This window comes from Poecilia latipinna, unplaced genomic scaffold, assembly GCF_001443285.1.
Source record: "Poecilia latipinna isolate Pla-1442-1.1 unplaced genomic scaffold, P_latipinna-1.0 Scaffold166, whole genome shotgun sequence".
NCBI lineage: Eukaryota > Metazoa > Chordata > Actinopteri > Cyprinodontiformes > Poeciliidae > Poecilia > Poecilia latipinna.
Genome location: NW_015112782.1, coordinates 144,512 through 160,599, shown reverse-complemented (window position 1 = coordinate 160,599; position 16,088 = coordinate 144,512). Strand labels below are relative to the sequence as shown.

Below are 16,088 nucleotides of genomic sequence, written 5' to 3'. Positions count from 1 at the left end.
CCTCAACAAACCTCATCAAACCTCAACAAACCTCAACAACCCTCATCAAACCTCAACAAACCTCAACAAACCTCAGCAAACCTCATCAAACCTCAACAAACCTCAACAAACCTCATCAAACCTCAACAAACCTCAACAAACCTCAGCAAACCTCATCAAACCTCAACAAACCTCAACAAACCTCATCAAACCTCAGCAAACCTCATCAAACCTCAACAAACCTCATCAAACCTCAGCAAACCTCAACAAACCTCATCAAACCTCATCAAACCTCAGCAAACCTCATCAAACCTCAACAAACCTCAACAAACCTCATCAAACCTCAACAAACCTCAACAAACCTCAGCAAACCTCATCAAACCTCATGCTATGTTTGTTCTTCCATCACAAAAGTATTCACACACTCTAAACTCACATTAACACACAAGTCAATTTATTCTGATCATTAATCGGATTTTTAAAAGATTGCACAATCTGCAGATGTTTCATTTAACTACTATATTAGAAATACATTTTAAAAAATCCAAACAAATAATTTGATTCCTTGTATAATTTGATGCTACAGCATCATTTTAGTAAACGTTCATCTGCAGCTAAAAATACTTTAGTATGTGAAAAGTTTCTGCTCCACTTGTAGGGCTGACCTGTTTATTATTTTTTGGATGAACTGATTAATAAATGAAGTTGCTTGATACAAAAGTTGAACAGAATCTGAACCAGGTGAAGATAAAACGATGCCACTAAAGCAGTTCTCAGTAGAACATATTTACAGATTGGTTTTTAATTTTATATGTAAAATGTATCTTTTATTTATTTTTAATTTTTTTTACATTTTTATCTGCTGTTCTGAGTATATTGTTCTTTCAGTAAATGGCCATTTTTAAGTCTGTCCACTTGATTACAAAATTAGATGATTATTTCAATAATTGATTCATAATTAATACGACTAACCCCCTCAGAAAAGGAGTATAAATATTAGTCTTTATTTTCTCCAGAGACGCAGTATATTAATTTCCTGTAGCCTTGAGCCAGATTTCTGAAGCTGTAACTCGGGGAGGATTGTAGATATTCTGAACCCAGTTTGCAGACCAAAGTTCGCACCACGTCTTCACACTCCAGTGAGCACACACACATCACAAGACTTGTGAAGTCAAGTAGGCCAAATTAACTTCAACAGATCATCCAGAACTTTTCCTCCTTGAACGTTGCAGAAGGAAAAGCGGCTGTGTTCTCATTTCCCATGACTAATTCACAAGAGGAATCTGATGTGGTGTAATTAACTGAGATTTATGGCTTCTTGGATATTCTGACATCTTTTTTTAGGCTTTATTTACACGGTTTTGCTAAGTGACGTATCGTCTATGTGGGTTTTCTGCAACATAAGGAAAGAAGCAATAGGAGAAAAAGAGAATCCAGTGGTAAAAATGGAAGGTAAAGAAGAGAGGGAAGTTTTATAAATTGTGCAATAATCAACCTTCTCACGGCCCAGTCCTCTGTTACGCACTCAATGCTGGACCAACAGCATTATGTGGAACAGCTTGGAAGCTAAAAGTTGCTAATTAATTATTATTTTCTGTAGATGAAGCATAAAGAGCGACACAAACACCAAAACTTGTAAAAACAAACACAAAACAGCTTTGGAGGTCAGAGAGGATGAGGAGAGGTTCCTGAATCGCCTGGGAATCTTTTACTCTAATTTGCATTAAATCCTCTTGGTTAGGCTGGAAAACCACCGTGGTTAAGCATTAAAATACAGCAGGAAAAAAAACATTTTCATGCAGAAAACTCCGCGGCCATTTTGCACATTTCCATTTCAATGCATCCTGCCATTCTGCTGCTGCCACCTCAGGAAACTCTGTGTGCCATAAAGTGATGCTTTGAGGGTGTTTGAAAACAGATCAGAGAGAGGGGAGGGTCTCTGTGGCTGCAGAGAGAACAGCTTCACACTGCTGTGTGTGCTTTCGTCCTGCTGCAAGGCCATGTTTCAGTAATTCAATAAATAAGCAGCACCACTTGTAGAAAACCCTCCAACCTCTGAGAAACTAAGCCGAGCAGTGATAGTCTGTTAGTCGGTGGCTCCTGGGGGAATCCTCGTGTTTTTAGAGTCAATTCTCCTCCAAAACCAACACGGACTCCTGTTTGAGTTTCTGGGGTGTCTGAGGTTTTCTCCAAGCAAAGCATGTCTAAAAACTTTTTAAAAAATCTAATCACATATCTAAACTTCTTCTACCGAATCATTTAGAAAGAAACAAATTTCAGTCAATATTCCACAAAAAGCCATTGCTGCTGGCTGCGCTTCAATTCATTAGCTTCCTTCATGTTCCTATGATACCGTCTCTCATTGCTCAACAACAGCAACTGCTGTGTGGCATCAACGTTCTTCTTCTGCTCATGCGGGTCGCTTTGGGGATGCAACCGTTTACACAGAAGATCCACTGCGGTCGGGTTTTATTACTGGTACGAGCACAAACAATGGATTTCAGCAGAAATGTAGGGAACGCAGCTCAGGATACCTGAATTACTCAGGGAGTCGTTATCTGGATGGATTGAGTTTTTGAAAGAGCTGAACGATGAATGAAAGAAGGTCGAGGTTTGAATCCTGGTCAATGTCTTCCTCTGCTCAGTTTGCATCTTCTCCCTGCATGCAGTGGTTCTGTTCGGCTCGGCTGTGTGCAGGCATGGCCCTGTGATGCATGTTTATATCTGGAACAAAGAAATACTGCAAACCAGAGCCGAAAAAGACATTTCAGCAACATGTTGTCACCAGCAGGGCTGATATAGATCCGTTCCACAAGTCTGGTGCCATTCCTTCAGTTTTCAGGTTGCTGTTCATAGAAAGCTCTCACTTCAGCTGCGAATACGTCCACATCTGCTAATGAAGGCTGACAGGAAGCCATGTCCCATTGTTAATATAAAAACATGGACTGCTTCCCGTCACTCACCTGCCAGCTGCAGAAGATGTGCGAGTCTGTGCCAGGAAATAACTCCTGAAACACGTAGCCTGACAAACTTAATTGTCACATCCATGTCTTGTTTTTTTTCCCCCTTTTCTTACATGCAGCTGCTTTGTTTGCCAGCACAACCATTCGCTGGCAGCCAGGTTTGAAATAACCGCAGCACGTTTATTGAAAATGACAAAAAAATGATCTAATTAGTGGTGACATGCATGGCAGGATAAATGGGGGGGAAATGTGTTGGGAAATGGGCTGTAACTTTAAATGACACTGGTATTCTGTTTTAATGTGCGTGTGACTTGCATGAAAATGTGAAGAGCATTCAGTCAAATAGAGTTGTACATGCAAATGAGAAACAATGTTGTCAAAGTGGATCCACTTGATTAAGATTACTACCATCGACACACACACACACACACACACACCATGCAGGGCGATGCAGCCAATTTAAGGAATGATAAAGAAGCGCAGGAAGCAGAGGGAGGTGAGGAAAGTGCTGGAAGCACAAATCCTCGTCCTTAGCAACGTTCTCCTTCAACATCTCATCAGCAAACTCAGGATGTCTCCTCCTCATGTGGCCGATCACCTGCTGACCTCCACAACTTGTTTCCAAGCGTCTGCCAGCTGCAGGGAGCTGGACAGTCCGGCTATTTCAGGAGGCAGAGGCACAGATAAATCAATTTGCGTCCTATTCTTCCTATGTTCTGTTTGAATTACCTCACAGAGGTGTTGAGCTTCATTTTCCCCCCCTCTTTTTGAGTCGCTACTTTGTCTCACCAAGCGGTCAGGAACATTTGTTAAAAGGGTTGATATTTGGTCTGACCTTTTCATGCCTCGTTTCAACAATCTAAAGTCTACCTACGGCGCAATCCGGAGCTTTTTCAGCCGCGGCATGGAGGAAATGTTGAATACTGCAACAGAATGTCTTACTGCACAGTTCAGCAACACTGGGCCAACATGAAGACATTTCAGTGCATTCAGGTTTAATTTGTTATATCTTCAGAGTATTTATACAAGGTGTTTAAAAGCCAGGTTACTGTATTTTCTTAGCATAAGACCAGGATCATTTCTCTACAGTATCTGATCTGTAAAGTGACAAAATAATAAGATTCAAAAGCAAAAGAAAGTACATTTATCGAGGGGACAGAAACATTACCTTTTGATTTAATTCCACCTTCTAGTCTTCCTCACATCACTCCATCCCAACCACAAACTGTCCTTGTCGGATTTTTCTGACATTTTCATATTTGTATCTTCAAGACATTTCATATCCAAAAGATCTCAATTTACAAAAATATCAGTAAATTTTTTAAAAAATCTTTGGAAATTGTTCAGTATCCTTCTCCAGACTGATACATTTGCATAATAAAATCCTTTGTAACCTTTCTGCAAACTACAAAAACAGAACTTGCAATGTTTTTGTAGTTTGCAGCAATGCTGTGATTCCATCCATATATATATATATATATATATATATATATATATATATATATATATATATATATATATATATATATATATATATATATATATATGTATATATTATTTTTTTTTTTTTTTACATCTTTTAATAAGAGCTTGTAGACTTTATTGTAGAGGGATCAGTACAACCACCAGACACCATCCCGGCCTCTGGAAGCTGAAAACATGACCCAACCAGAAGCAGAGTCAGTCCTGCAGACGACAGGACAGATTAGAGGAAATCTGGATTAGTTCCTGAAGGATGTTTGCTTCCTCCAGTCAGAGAATGACGGTTCAAACATTTAGCAGTATCGTCACTTTTCAGGGGCAGTTGACAATGGCCGACCTTTCTCGTGCTCCGACTTGAGCCAGGACAGGAAACTCACTTTCAAGATCATGCAGACTTCTTGGATCCGAACTTCCTCAGCCAGGAAAGACGTTTCCCTTCGAGTGCGATTCCCTCTAATCACAATACGGTGCAAAGCAATGGCTTCACGCAGTTATTAGGAAAAGTTTGATTGTTTCAGAGCGAAGGCAACAAACTGAAGGGAAAACTGCAGACTGTCAGAGGAATATTAGTTGAATCAGTTACCTCTGCAGGAATCAATTTATATTTCAGAAATGGTAACATGCTTCATAGACTCATGATTTATGCAAGACTGACATGTGTAGAGCTTCCATAATTCAGACGGTATACAACCCTGAGCTCTGTACTGCAGGAACTTTACTCTACTCTAAGAAGCTTGGATTTTTGTGTTTTAATGCAAAATATGGAAATACAACCAAAACTCTGCCAAAGTATTTACACATGTTCAGCTTTTCAATATTTATCCCCATTACAGCTAACAGCTTTGCATATTTTACTGGGGTTTTATGAGGCAGACCAATAAAAAGTAGTGCACAAAGGTAAATGAAATCTATTTTTTTCTTTTTAAAAATTTAAAAAGAGTATCATGCTTTAATATTTGGTGTTTCTCTCCAATTAAAACTGAAGTTTTGTTTTATGCGTTCTAGAGGAGAGCATTTCTGTCCAGTCATGTAGTTTAAGGTCAGTCTGATTCAGTAACAATACAATCAATATTCAGGCCTTGCAACAAAATTCTCAAAATGTTTTCGGTCTGGATTTTAATTGCACCATTCTGGCTCATAAACATGTTTTCTACTGGTTTTTGTTTTCCTGCTGGACACGACCAAAGGTTTTCTCCCAGGATGGATCAACACACAGCATGTCCCGAACCTTTAAAAGGAATCATGCCTGAGTTTGATGCTGCTGCTACCACCATGTTTCATTTAGGCCAAATAAAAGCTGAATTTTGACATCATTTGATTTGAAAACCTTTCACCACATGTTTTCCATGTTCTCTACACGGCTTGTGGTAAAACAATCATTTTATTCTTGTTAGTTTCTCATCAAGCACAGATTTGTGGAATGCAAGACTGACAGCTGTCAACAGATTCAGCTACCTGAGCCATTTATTTCTGCATCTCCTCCAGAGTCACCAGGAGGTTTTTGGTCTTTTCCATTTAAGTCTGAAAGCCAGGACTTCATAAGTTTGCAGTTCTGCTAAGCAAACAAAATAAGAGCATCAAAGGAAAGGGGATGTGAATAAATATGCAGAACACTTTCTGAGTTATGCTGTGTGACGGTAAAATGTAAAATCTGTTTGTATTGAGCCTCTGAACAGACAGGATAAAAAATAGACCAAGATCTACATTTTTAACATTCTTACTGAAGTGGTTTTGCTCTAATCATGCAGCTGAAGTGTTTAATTGCAATAATGTCTGCTAATTCTATTCCACCTACTCTGATATTTCATCCCAACACACCGCTGATTACAAACAAATGTTACGGGGGTGAGAAAGAAATCTGCTTTCTGCATGAGTGATGTCAGCTCTACTGGGTCCCATCGTTGACATTTTAAATTGCCGTCTCTCATTAGCGTTTGCACATCATCCAGGATGTTTCCTTTATACCTCCGTTTAGCCGCAGTGTAAATTCCAAGTTGTAAATCTGCAAACGCGGATCGGTTTGGGCTCCCGCGGTTCCCGGTTTAAGCATCCCTCTTCCCGTCTCTCCGCAGGAGGAAGCCCTGCCTAAAGGCTTTATAATGATGCAAGTGAGGAAAACAAATGTTACTGCGCTTATTAAATCGCCCACATGGGTACAACAGGAAATGTCACAGAGTCACGTCGCAGCCTGATCCACTGCTGCCCTCCCACACAGAGGGTTCAAGCCATTTCCATTTTGTCACCAGCAAACTATCTGGGAAGGAAGCGGCGGCTGAAACGGGAGGAGGACGACTCGACTCCCAGAGCAGACAGAGCAGAGATGCTTGTCTAAACAGTTTCACACTTTCTGAATCCCTTCCCTTTCCAAACAATGAGGGCTGGAGGAGCAGGGAGCAGCAGAGAGAGAGGCGGGGAGGAGGGGAAAGGGGGCGGCTGGCACCCCTTTTAATTCCACCAAAAGCTGAGCCAACAAAAGGGCCTCCACTCGGGAGCAGGGATGGAGCCGCAGCCAGCCCGGCTGGCTCGGAGCGGGTCGTGAGCAGAAGAATGAGTGAGAGAAAGGAAGGGAGAGAATGAGACAGAGCGAGTGAGAGCGGAGGAATAAAGGAAAGAGAAAATGAATAGAATGAGCTGGGTTTGAAGGCCTGGAAAGCCCCCGCTGGAAGTTGTGTGTTTTTTCCCACCCGGCATGGAGGCAAAAGTAAAAACCAGAGAGAGGAAGCAGCATTGATTGAGAACGCAGGAGAGATTGGGTGTTTTTCAAACGTCTGAAACGATGTTCATGATGCAGAGAGACGACTGAAACCCCCCAGAGCAAAACGCAGAAGCTTTCCTCTGGCCGTCCGCGGATCAGCTCCATTGTGATTCATGGCTCCGCTCCTGTTGCTCCGCTCACTAATCCCTCGTCCCTCTGACACCTGTTTGCCCAGGAATCACAAAGAGGTGCCAAGGTGTTAGCCATGATATGGTTTATGTCCAAAGAGCCTGATGTGGAATTTGCTTACGATCCCGATCCTTCTAAAAGAAAGAACTAAAAAGGAAGGAAAGGAAAATTTGCTGACTCGTACTCTGACTTGCGGCGGGTGAAGTGATGGATTAAAAGCTGCTCTGTGGGCATTCAGCAAGCTGCAGCCGCACAGAACACAAAATCCTCACCCTGATTCCGCCAGACCAAACGGAAACAAAAAACCCCTAAAGGCACGCGTTGGTGCAACAGAGGAATCAGGAGAGATCCACCCTGCAGAAGCTGCATCTCTGACCACCAGCAAGACGCAAGTAAACAACCATCTGAGGCCAAAGCTGCCAAAACCAAGAAATACTGTGAAATCCTCACTGAAGATGAAACTTTCTGCTGCACATACAATCAAGTCTCTCTTTTAATGTCTCCAGTTAATTTGGACAGAGAGGAAACTTTTGAAGTTAAAAATAAAAGAAGACAGTTGATTTATGTTGTAGTGATCCAGGTTCGTAGGTCATCCCTGATTGGAGGTTTGGATCTTTAGCTGTCTACAATTTTTCAGACTTTCAAACAAACTTGCTATTATTCGTTTGGTTATTAGCTTTACATTATTTGGGCCCTCTGCAGCTGGGTTGCTGTTTTAGTGAAGTGTAAATGACTGAAGTGTGCAAAAAAACAGTCCAACAAGTCATTCCAGTTTAATTCTCAAAGTTGGCACAAGAACCACAATTAGACAAGTCTGAACAGGAACTCAGCCCAGTGAAATTCATGTTTGCAAATTGGCAAAGAAAAGGCTGTAAATAAGAAAAAAAAGTCATTTTAATAAATACCAAGAGAAGTTGAAGCTGTCAGATGGCCCAGAGGCTGCAGACATGACAGCTCATGTAGAGAAAACAGAAACCTTAATATGAATAATAGTGGCAATGGTTTGTCCTCATGGTGCTGATCAGGAGGAACTACTGTAACAGTTCCTGTTAAGGGAAGTCCGTCCTTGAACCGCAGCAGAGCGACGGTCAAGGCGGTGATGAGTCAGAGAAGAGAGCTTAAAGAAAGACGTGGAGCAAACCACAGCTGGTTGGTCTGCATCAACCAGCAGGGTTGACACAGACGCCATATAGAAAAAATGAGTGGCGATGCTTTTCACATGCAAACAGGACATATATAACATAACTCTGGAAATAATTCACTTTTTGAGTGATTGTGTGGAAACAGATCCAGTGTCAACCGCCGTCCTTATTAAAGTGCTTATTATCCAATCTACACAACAGGCTGCAAGCTGGTTGGCCAGCTGTTTCAGTCCCTAAAAGTATTTCTGTCAACGAGAAGCTGTTTGATTTTGACTCAACGTTACCGTACCGCTAGAATCTCACATCAGCCACCACCGATTCTTAAAGACGATCACCCCAGAGGAACAGACACAAAATCCATAAAATATGGATGAATAAACCGTAGAAATGTGGAGAAACTTTAAAACTTCCCAGGTGTTTTTCCTGTATTTTCTACTTCATGTCAATGTTTGAAATTTATCATTTTTATACAGTACATTTCACACTGTTTATATAATGCACAGAAAACGTCACTTTTGGATTCACAGAAATGTGAATAAACATGATTAACTTAAATCATGGTAAAAATCCATTTTAGAGTTGGTGGAAATGTTTGTACTTTTTTTTAATGGAAATGTCTCATACAGTATCCATCTCTGCACTTCTCAGTTCACGCAATTAAGAGCTTAACGGTGAGAATGTGTTGCTGACACGTCTAAATCCCAGACGACCTGCCATCACTGCATCACACCCTGGAGCCGCGAAGCCGGCTCATCCTCACACAAGTCGACCTTTACGGTTTCCTCGCGACCTTGGAGGCCCAGAAGCATCACAGCAGCAGGTTGACAACCACACCCCACGCCTTCCGCCTCGGTTCTGTCCAAAAACAGACGGCCAGAAGGCGTCCAAGTCCCAGCGTGAAGGACTTTCTGAAAGAGGTTAGGGACGGCGGAGCCACTGAGCTGCAGGACGGAGCAGCTGAAAGTTTCATGCATGGTTGAGGAATCCAATAACTGCAAGTGTTAAGTTGGAAATTTGAAGCTTCTTTACATGTTCACAGACATTTTAATACAGTTTGGAATCTAAATTATTTCTCAGGAAAAACAAATCAAAGCAAAACTACAGCCATCTCCAAAACATTCCTCTCACATCAAAACAGAATCCGTCTCAAACCTCAGGGCTGGGTAGCTGTGAATCCTAGAGCTAAATGATGTTTCATCAGGTCTTTTTTGTCTTAAATTCTTTGGATAGCAATATTTCAGCAATAGTTCAGGTTTTCCTCCAAGAGCTCATCAGCAGCACCATTATGAAGCGAAGAAGAGCGAAGAGCGAAGAGCCGAGCCGCTCACAGACGCGTCTCCCAAAGCAGAGCCTGGTTATGAATTTTAATTAAAGCAATAAAAAGGTCTGTATTTCCATTCACTTCGTTATCAATCCATCTCATCTTCTGGAAGTGGTCCAAGGAGTGAAGCTCCTTGGACCACTTTTTGAGAAGATTTTTTCTCTCCTCTAGAGGAAGAACCTTGGATGTGATTTTACGTTTTTGTAGAAAGATGGAAAAAAAAATGACTTTCCAGAGATTTTCAAAAGTCATTTTCTTACAAGTCTATGACAGGTTCCAGGTCTCTAATGGCTGAAATAAGAAATCTCTCATCAGATTCATGTCCTCCGTATCTGCTGACACAGACAGTTGGTGTATGTTAGAAATTCAAATCAGAAAACCAGTGGAAAGTCTTAGACATCTGCTGGGAGACTGTTGTTATTCAAGACTTCTCAAACACTTCATATATATATATATATATATATATATATATATATATATATATATATATATATATATATATATATATATATATATATATATATATATATGAAAATACCTCAAATAGGACACAAACACTTCAGACTAGAATCTGTAGTAAATATGGTTTATTGTCTTCATACCAATTTGACTCAAACAATTTTCAGGATTATTAGGAAAGAATTAAATTAATCCACACTGAGAAGCTTTTAGCTGGATAAAAGCAGTAAACATGCTAAATTATCAAATAAAGCTAAAGAATTTAGATTTTTTTTTGTAATAGTGATCATTCGTATTTCAACTTCAATTCAAATTTCTAGTTCAATGTTGAAAAAATTACAAGGAAGTGGAAAAGTCCACAGCTTTTTCACAACCACAAAATCCAATATGGTGGCATATAATATAAAACTTAATTTTAATTTTTGCCTTTCCCAGCCTGGTTTAGTGAAGCCGTGACAGAGTTTGGAAAGAAAAACAGAGGAATATATTACTATGAGCTTGTGTTATAAGTCATGTCTGACCTTGGTTGAGCAACTTAAGTACAAATGGCTTAGATCATAACGGCTTCATCTGAGGGAAGATGCACATTATTATACTGACACTATCAGAGTTCACTTACATTTACAGTAACCATCAATTAAGTAGGTTTGTATTTTCAAAGCGCCTTTCACAGACAAAGTGCAGCGCAACAGAAATCACATTTATGTTGCTCATTTTGTAAAAACAAGCATAAAGTGGTAGGGATCCCAAGTCGTCATTAAGCCAAAGGAAAAAATGAAAATGCCAAAGCAGAGAAGCTCCAGATGAAGTCTTCAAACGGAGGGAGAACCAGAATGGACCACTGGAATGCACATGCATGCATGAATATGCAAAACAACAACGCAGTGCAATGCAAAGCAGACCATGAGTCATTAATGACTCTCGATAATCAGGCCGCGGCGCTGCAAGGGCGATAATCATCGGCCGCCTGCTCTCCAAGTGATAAGCTAATCAGCCGTTCGTCTCCAGCGAGCCGACAAGGGGACTCATCATGGCTGACATTTCAGAGCAGGATGGAGCCCAAAGAGCCCAGCCTCCGAGGAGAGAGGGCACCTGAAGTGACTTAATTATCACTGCTGCAGAAGGAGATCCACTCAACCCTGTTTTACACTTTTTTTTTAACTCAAGGTTAACCTGGTTCTTCCAACATTATGGCTTCTCTGCTGCATTTAACGTCTGTTTCAGGGAGCGAGTAAGAACAAGAGACTGAACGGTTTCGGTTTTATTTGTCTCATTCAGGTGTATCAAAACAAAGAATATCAGAGGTGTGATCACACAAACATAAACCTTTAGTATTTCTGCTGTATCTAATCATATCATCACCATGTCAGTCACAGATCTGTTGGGAAACGGCAGACAGAGAAAATTCTGCTGAAAACGGCTTCAGATGCCAGGAAAAACCAACGTTTGCGTTCACCTGCATCTCCTCCGGCTGTGGTGGGTGAAATGAGCGGCGAGGATTTCTCCTCCTCCAACAAGACAGTTGTGTTGTTGCACGCTCAAATTAAATCATAACCTGTGGGGATGCTGTCACAATAATCTGACAGTTCTCAGACAACCGGATGTAGCCAGAGTCTCAGCCGAGCGGCTGTCATCCTTCCACCAACCTGTGCAGCCCAGCCTGCAGCAGCATCACAGCCCTGATGCTTTACACAAATACGAGGAGGAAGGCTGGGTTCACAGCTTGTTCCCCATCAAGGTCAAACCTTCACACAGGAAAGAGAAGCGTTGGTCGGCGCGCCTCATGCAGCAGATGCTGCTGCGCGGCTCCCAGCGGCTCCCAGCCCTGAAATATCCTGCCCTCCCAGCCGCTCTGATCTCTGAGGCGCCTCGGCGGAGCGACAGCGTGAGAGATGACACGGCTCCAATATGACCCATCTTCTGTTTCCTCTGTGACAATTCGGGGACAGCTCTGACAGACGATACGAGTTACACCCAGGTGGAAGCAACAGTCGGGGCAGATTTCTGCTGACGGTGAACAGGAAAACAGATTTTTATGCCAATATGTTCAGCGTGACTGGCTGCTGCTGGAAACGCTGCAGCTGGCTGCAGGAAGCGGAGGGAACACTGAAAACCTGACTAGTTTCAGTCAAGATGCATTGATTAGACTTTAACAAGGAAAGCAGTTTTCTGCTTTTTTCTGAAGGGAGAAAACACAAGCAGGCTTTTGTTTAAGCTGCTTGGATTCAATAACTGACCATGAAGGGAAACTGAGCTGCAGGAACTTCGATAGGCGGCACTTTGGAATCCAACATTAAATAAATACAAACAAGATTTTCCCAGTTATGCATCAGTGGACATGTCCAACCGTTATGATTTTACATTTGACTCAACATGTAACACTTTGATGATAAACCCAAACAGATTTGTTCAGTATTTTGTCAGTGAATGAGAAAATATGTCAGATTTTGATCCCTATCTGATTGGCTCTTTACCAAGTTTCAACAACAACAGTGAAATGTTATTCTACAGAAGTCAGGAGTCGGGCTGAAATATTGCAGAAAAACATTTTAGGAAGCCAAGGAGGTTTTATACTGGTGGACAAATTTACTGCTTCCCAGTAAAAATGTGACAACATGTTTTACTGCAGTAGCACAACGTCAGACTGAAATATTTCAGAAAATTCAACCTTAACTTTCAGTTTTGGTTGTTTTTCTCTTCCCACTGAACTGAGACAGCTGACAGACTCGGCTGGTTTCAGTTTCAGATCTCTGGCTGACCCGACATCGCTGCCTGGCAGTTAGAAGGTCTTGGGTTCAAATCCTGACCTGGCTTCGTTCCAGCTGCTCCGGCTTCTTCATACAGTCCATAAGCACAACTGTTAGGTAAATTGGCCTCTCAAGATTACATTTAGGAGTGTGTGTGTGTGTGTGTGTGTGTGTGTGTGTGTGTGTGCGTGTGTGTGTGTGTGTGTGTGTGTGTGGTTCTGATGGAGAAGTGACCGGTCCAGAATGGACCGCGCCTCTCCTCTGATCAATGATGCAGATAAACACCAAACATTCCCATGACCCTGAGACGATGAGCAGATGATGGATGATCTCAGGCCCACAGCATCACAGATTATTAAAACTGTATATTTCTCTTTGCACAGCTCCCAAACAACCTATAGACAAGTAGAAGGCCTCGGTTTTTGAGGGTTTTTTGTTGTTTTTTTTAAACCTTCATTACCAGTGTTTTCTTATATTTCCCATTTTTATTGGTGGTCAAGCAAAAAAACAGGAAGTCATGGAGAACTGATCAGAGGTTTGACTCTGAACATGTTTTAAATGAACCTAAGTTGATCATTCTGAGCAGAATCAAAGGTTTCTGAGTTTCTCACTGTGAGATTTTCCATCACTATAAAAGTTTGATTAATTTTAAGGTTTTTAAAACGTCGTCACCAGGAGGGCCAGCAATTTTGCCTGTATTTGGTTCAGATATCATGTAATTAAAGCTAAAATTATTGGTCATTATTGATGCCTTAGGGCGCCACAGGATTCATTTATAACGTTTCTTTGACCGTTTTTGGCGCGCAGCAGCAGAGCGGCTGATAATCGGTCAGTACTGGTGCAGCTGAAGCAGGAAAACCAAAGTGACCCTCTCCACTTCTCTGCCTGTTTCACTGAGCGATTCACGGTGAGAAGATGCAGATATGGAACATTCTGTATGAGCCACCTATGGATTTTCATATACCATGATCGTGCATTTCCTTTAATTAACCACTTAATTATTAAAGCGGGATTTCTACAGAGAAGCCAGCAGAAGCGCAGCTCCCCATCATCTCCCTGTTGCTCCGGTTTCCAGCATTGTTCTAACGGGGAGCAATCAGCTGCTGTCCCGTTTGACCGCACACGCGTCTCCCTCTGCAGGTAAACACAGACTGCAGGTCAGCCGTGCATGGAGGGGTTTGTAGAGGCTCAGAGAGGATTAGGTTTCCTGAGCAGTCACCTGCCGACGGAAGCAGCCGGGAATTAGGACAAAAACCACGCCACGCCTCGCATGTCAAGACCCCAGCTGAAACTCAGCTGCGATCTGGTGGAGGGAAAACGGGATCAGAAACTTTTACAGTCAGACATCAGCCAGACGGAGCGGAGACGTGACTGTGAACATGAGCGGGGAATGCGCGGCTGGAAAGTCCGGATATCAGCCGTGATCCAGGACGCGCGGCGCAGGAGGACTCAGCCTCCGCTGGTACCCAGCTCGGCTCGGCTCGGTTCGGTTCTGCTTACCTTGAGCAGCCAGAAGGATCAGCGCTGCCACCATCCAGGCGTTCCGCCCCGGAGAGCGCGGGCAGCGCGCTGCGTAATCTCTCGCCATTCTTCTGCACTGGAGGTAAAAATCCAGAACACCGAGGTGTGCCAAGACCGGACTCCGAGTTATTCCTCCGGCAGCCCGCTCACAAACTTACAACTCAGTTCAGCTCGCCTGCTTTCAAACCAGTCAACTTCTCTCTCTCCTCCACCTTTCCTCCCGCAGCTCAGCGCGTCCTCCTCCTGATTCCGGACCGAGCGCAGATCCTCTCAGAGTCTTAACGACGGGCAGGAGCGCGACCCCTCCCCCGTGTGGCCCGGCCGCAGTGCGCACAGGTAGCCCGCGGCGGGTGCGTGTCTGGCGGACAGCGTTCAGAGCAGCAGGCGGAGAACAAAGTGTGGACGGAGTGTGAGAGAGTCGCAGGAGCTCCGTGGGTTTGATGCGCAGAGCTGAGTGGGGAACATCCGAGTGATGTCAGCAGAGCGTCACCAAGAGGACTTCAGCCGAAAAGCGGAGAGGAGGAGAGGCTGCGGGAACATGTCTGCGTCCTCTGAGCTGTTCAGGTGGAGATTCTCATCATCACTGAGAAAATGTTTGGCTGATTAACTGCAGACGTAATGATTTATTCAGCTAAACGGAAATCCAGAACAGATGCCAGTTGGAATATTTTCTTCTCCTGTTTTTCAGTCTTAGTCTTAATTTCGAGACAAAATGTAATTTTACAGACTCGGTTTTCCATACAAAGCAAAATTATCACAAAATAATGCCTGTTTAAAAATACAACATGGATATATTTTATGTTTTAATTCTAGTTAGAGAGAAAATAAAACTGGGATCACTGGTGCGTGTCCAGTTCTTTCTGGTCACACTGGAGCTGACATGGCTGAAAGGTTTAAGTTCATAATTTATTCATCCTTTTTACTCTGAAACAAACAGATTGTTCCTATTAAAAATGGTTTTGCTCGTAAAAGTTTTGAGGTTGGTACATTTTGTGTCTTTAAAAGGGACTCTTTTTTTGCAATAACATACTAAATATTAATCTGCGGTAGAACTCCCTCATCCCTCCATTTTCTGCTCAGGGTCACCCATTGACCCCCAGTCACTGGACATGGCGCACATGCTTTAACATTTTCTACTATCTGCAGAGTTTATATTTTGTTTCCTTATGTTATGTGAACCTCAGGGCATGGAGGTGAGGAGGAATGTCATGATCTGGGGTTTGGTGAGGTGAGGGAGGACGCAGGCAGACCCAGGTAAAGTGACGATGATGGTTTTAATGATGAAATAATCCAAAAGAACAGAATACAAACAGGTTGCACAGGAAGCAACGGGAAGACGACGAGGATCCGACAAGAGACAAAGACAACAGGTGGGTTTAAATACACAGGGAGGGAAATGAGGGAATGAGAAACACCTGGGAACAATCAACAGGGAGGACAGGGCATCACCAGTACTCAGGGGAACAGAACTAACTAAACTCAGAAAAAACCTAGAAATACATACACAGAAAACACAGATCACCACAAGGAAGACCCTCAAACGACTTATTTACCTGATGAAGATCAGGGGACCTCTTAGCATCGGTTTCC

The 16,088-nt window shown here is 42.5% G+C and overlaps 1 protein-coding gene across 3 annotated transcripts in view; it reads right to left on the bottom strand.

Annotated features, from left to right (window-relative positions):
- pvrl2l (PVR cell adhesion molecule related 2 like) overlaps positions 1-15,266 on the bottom strand; it is a 325,881-nt gene extending 310,615 nt beyond the window's left edge. For 2 of the 3 annotated variants that reach the window (XM_015029896.1, XM_015029897.1), the window contains exon 1: positions 14,478-15,255. In XM_015029896.1, coding sequence (XP_014885382.1) covers positions 14,478-14,565 — 88 coding nt within the window. In that variant the 5' untranslated portion in view covers positions 14,566-15,255. Of the gene's footprint in view, positions 1-14,477 lie in introns of all 3 variants that reach the window. The other variant, XM_015029895.1, reaches the window with a different exon arrangement.
- Positions 15,267-16,088: the final 822 nt, after the last annotated feature.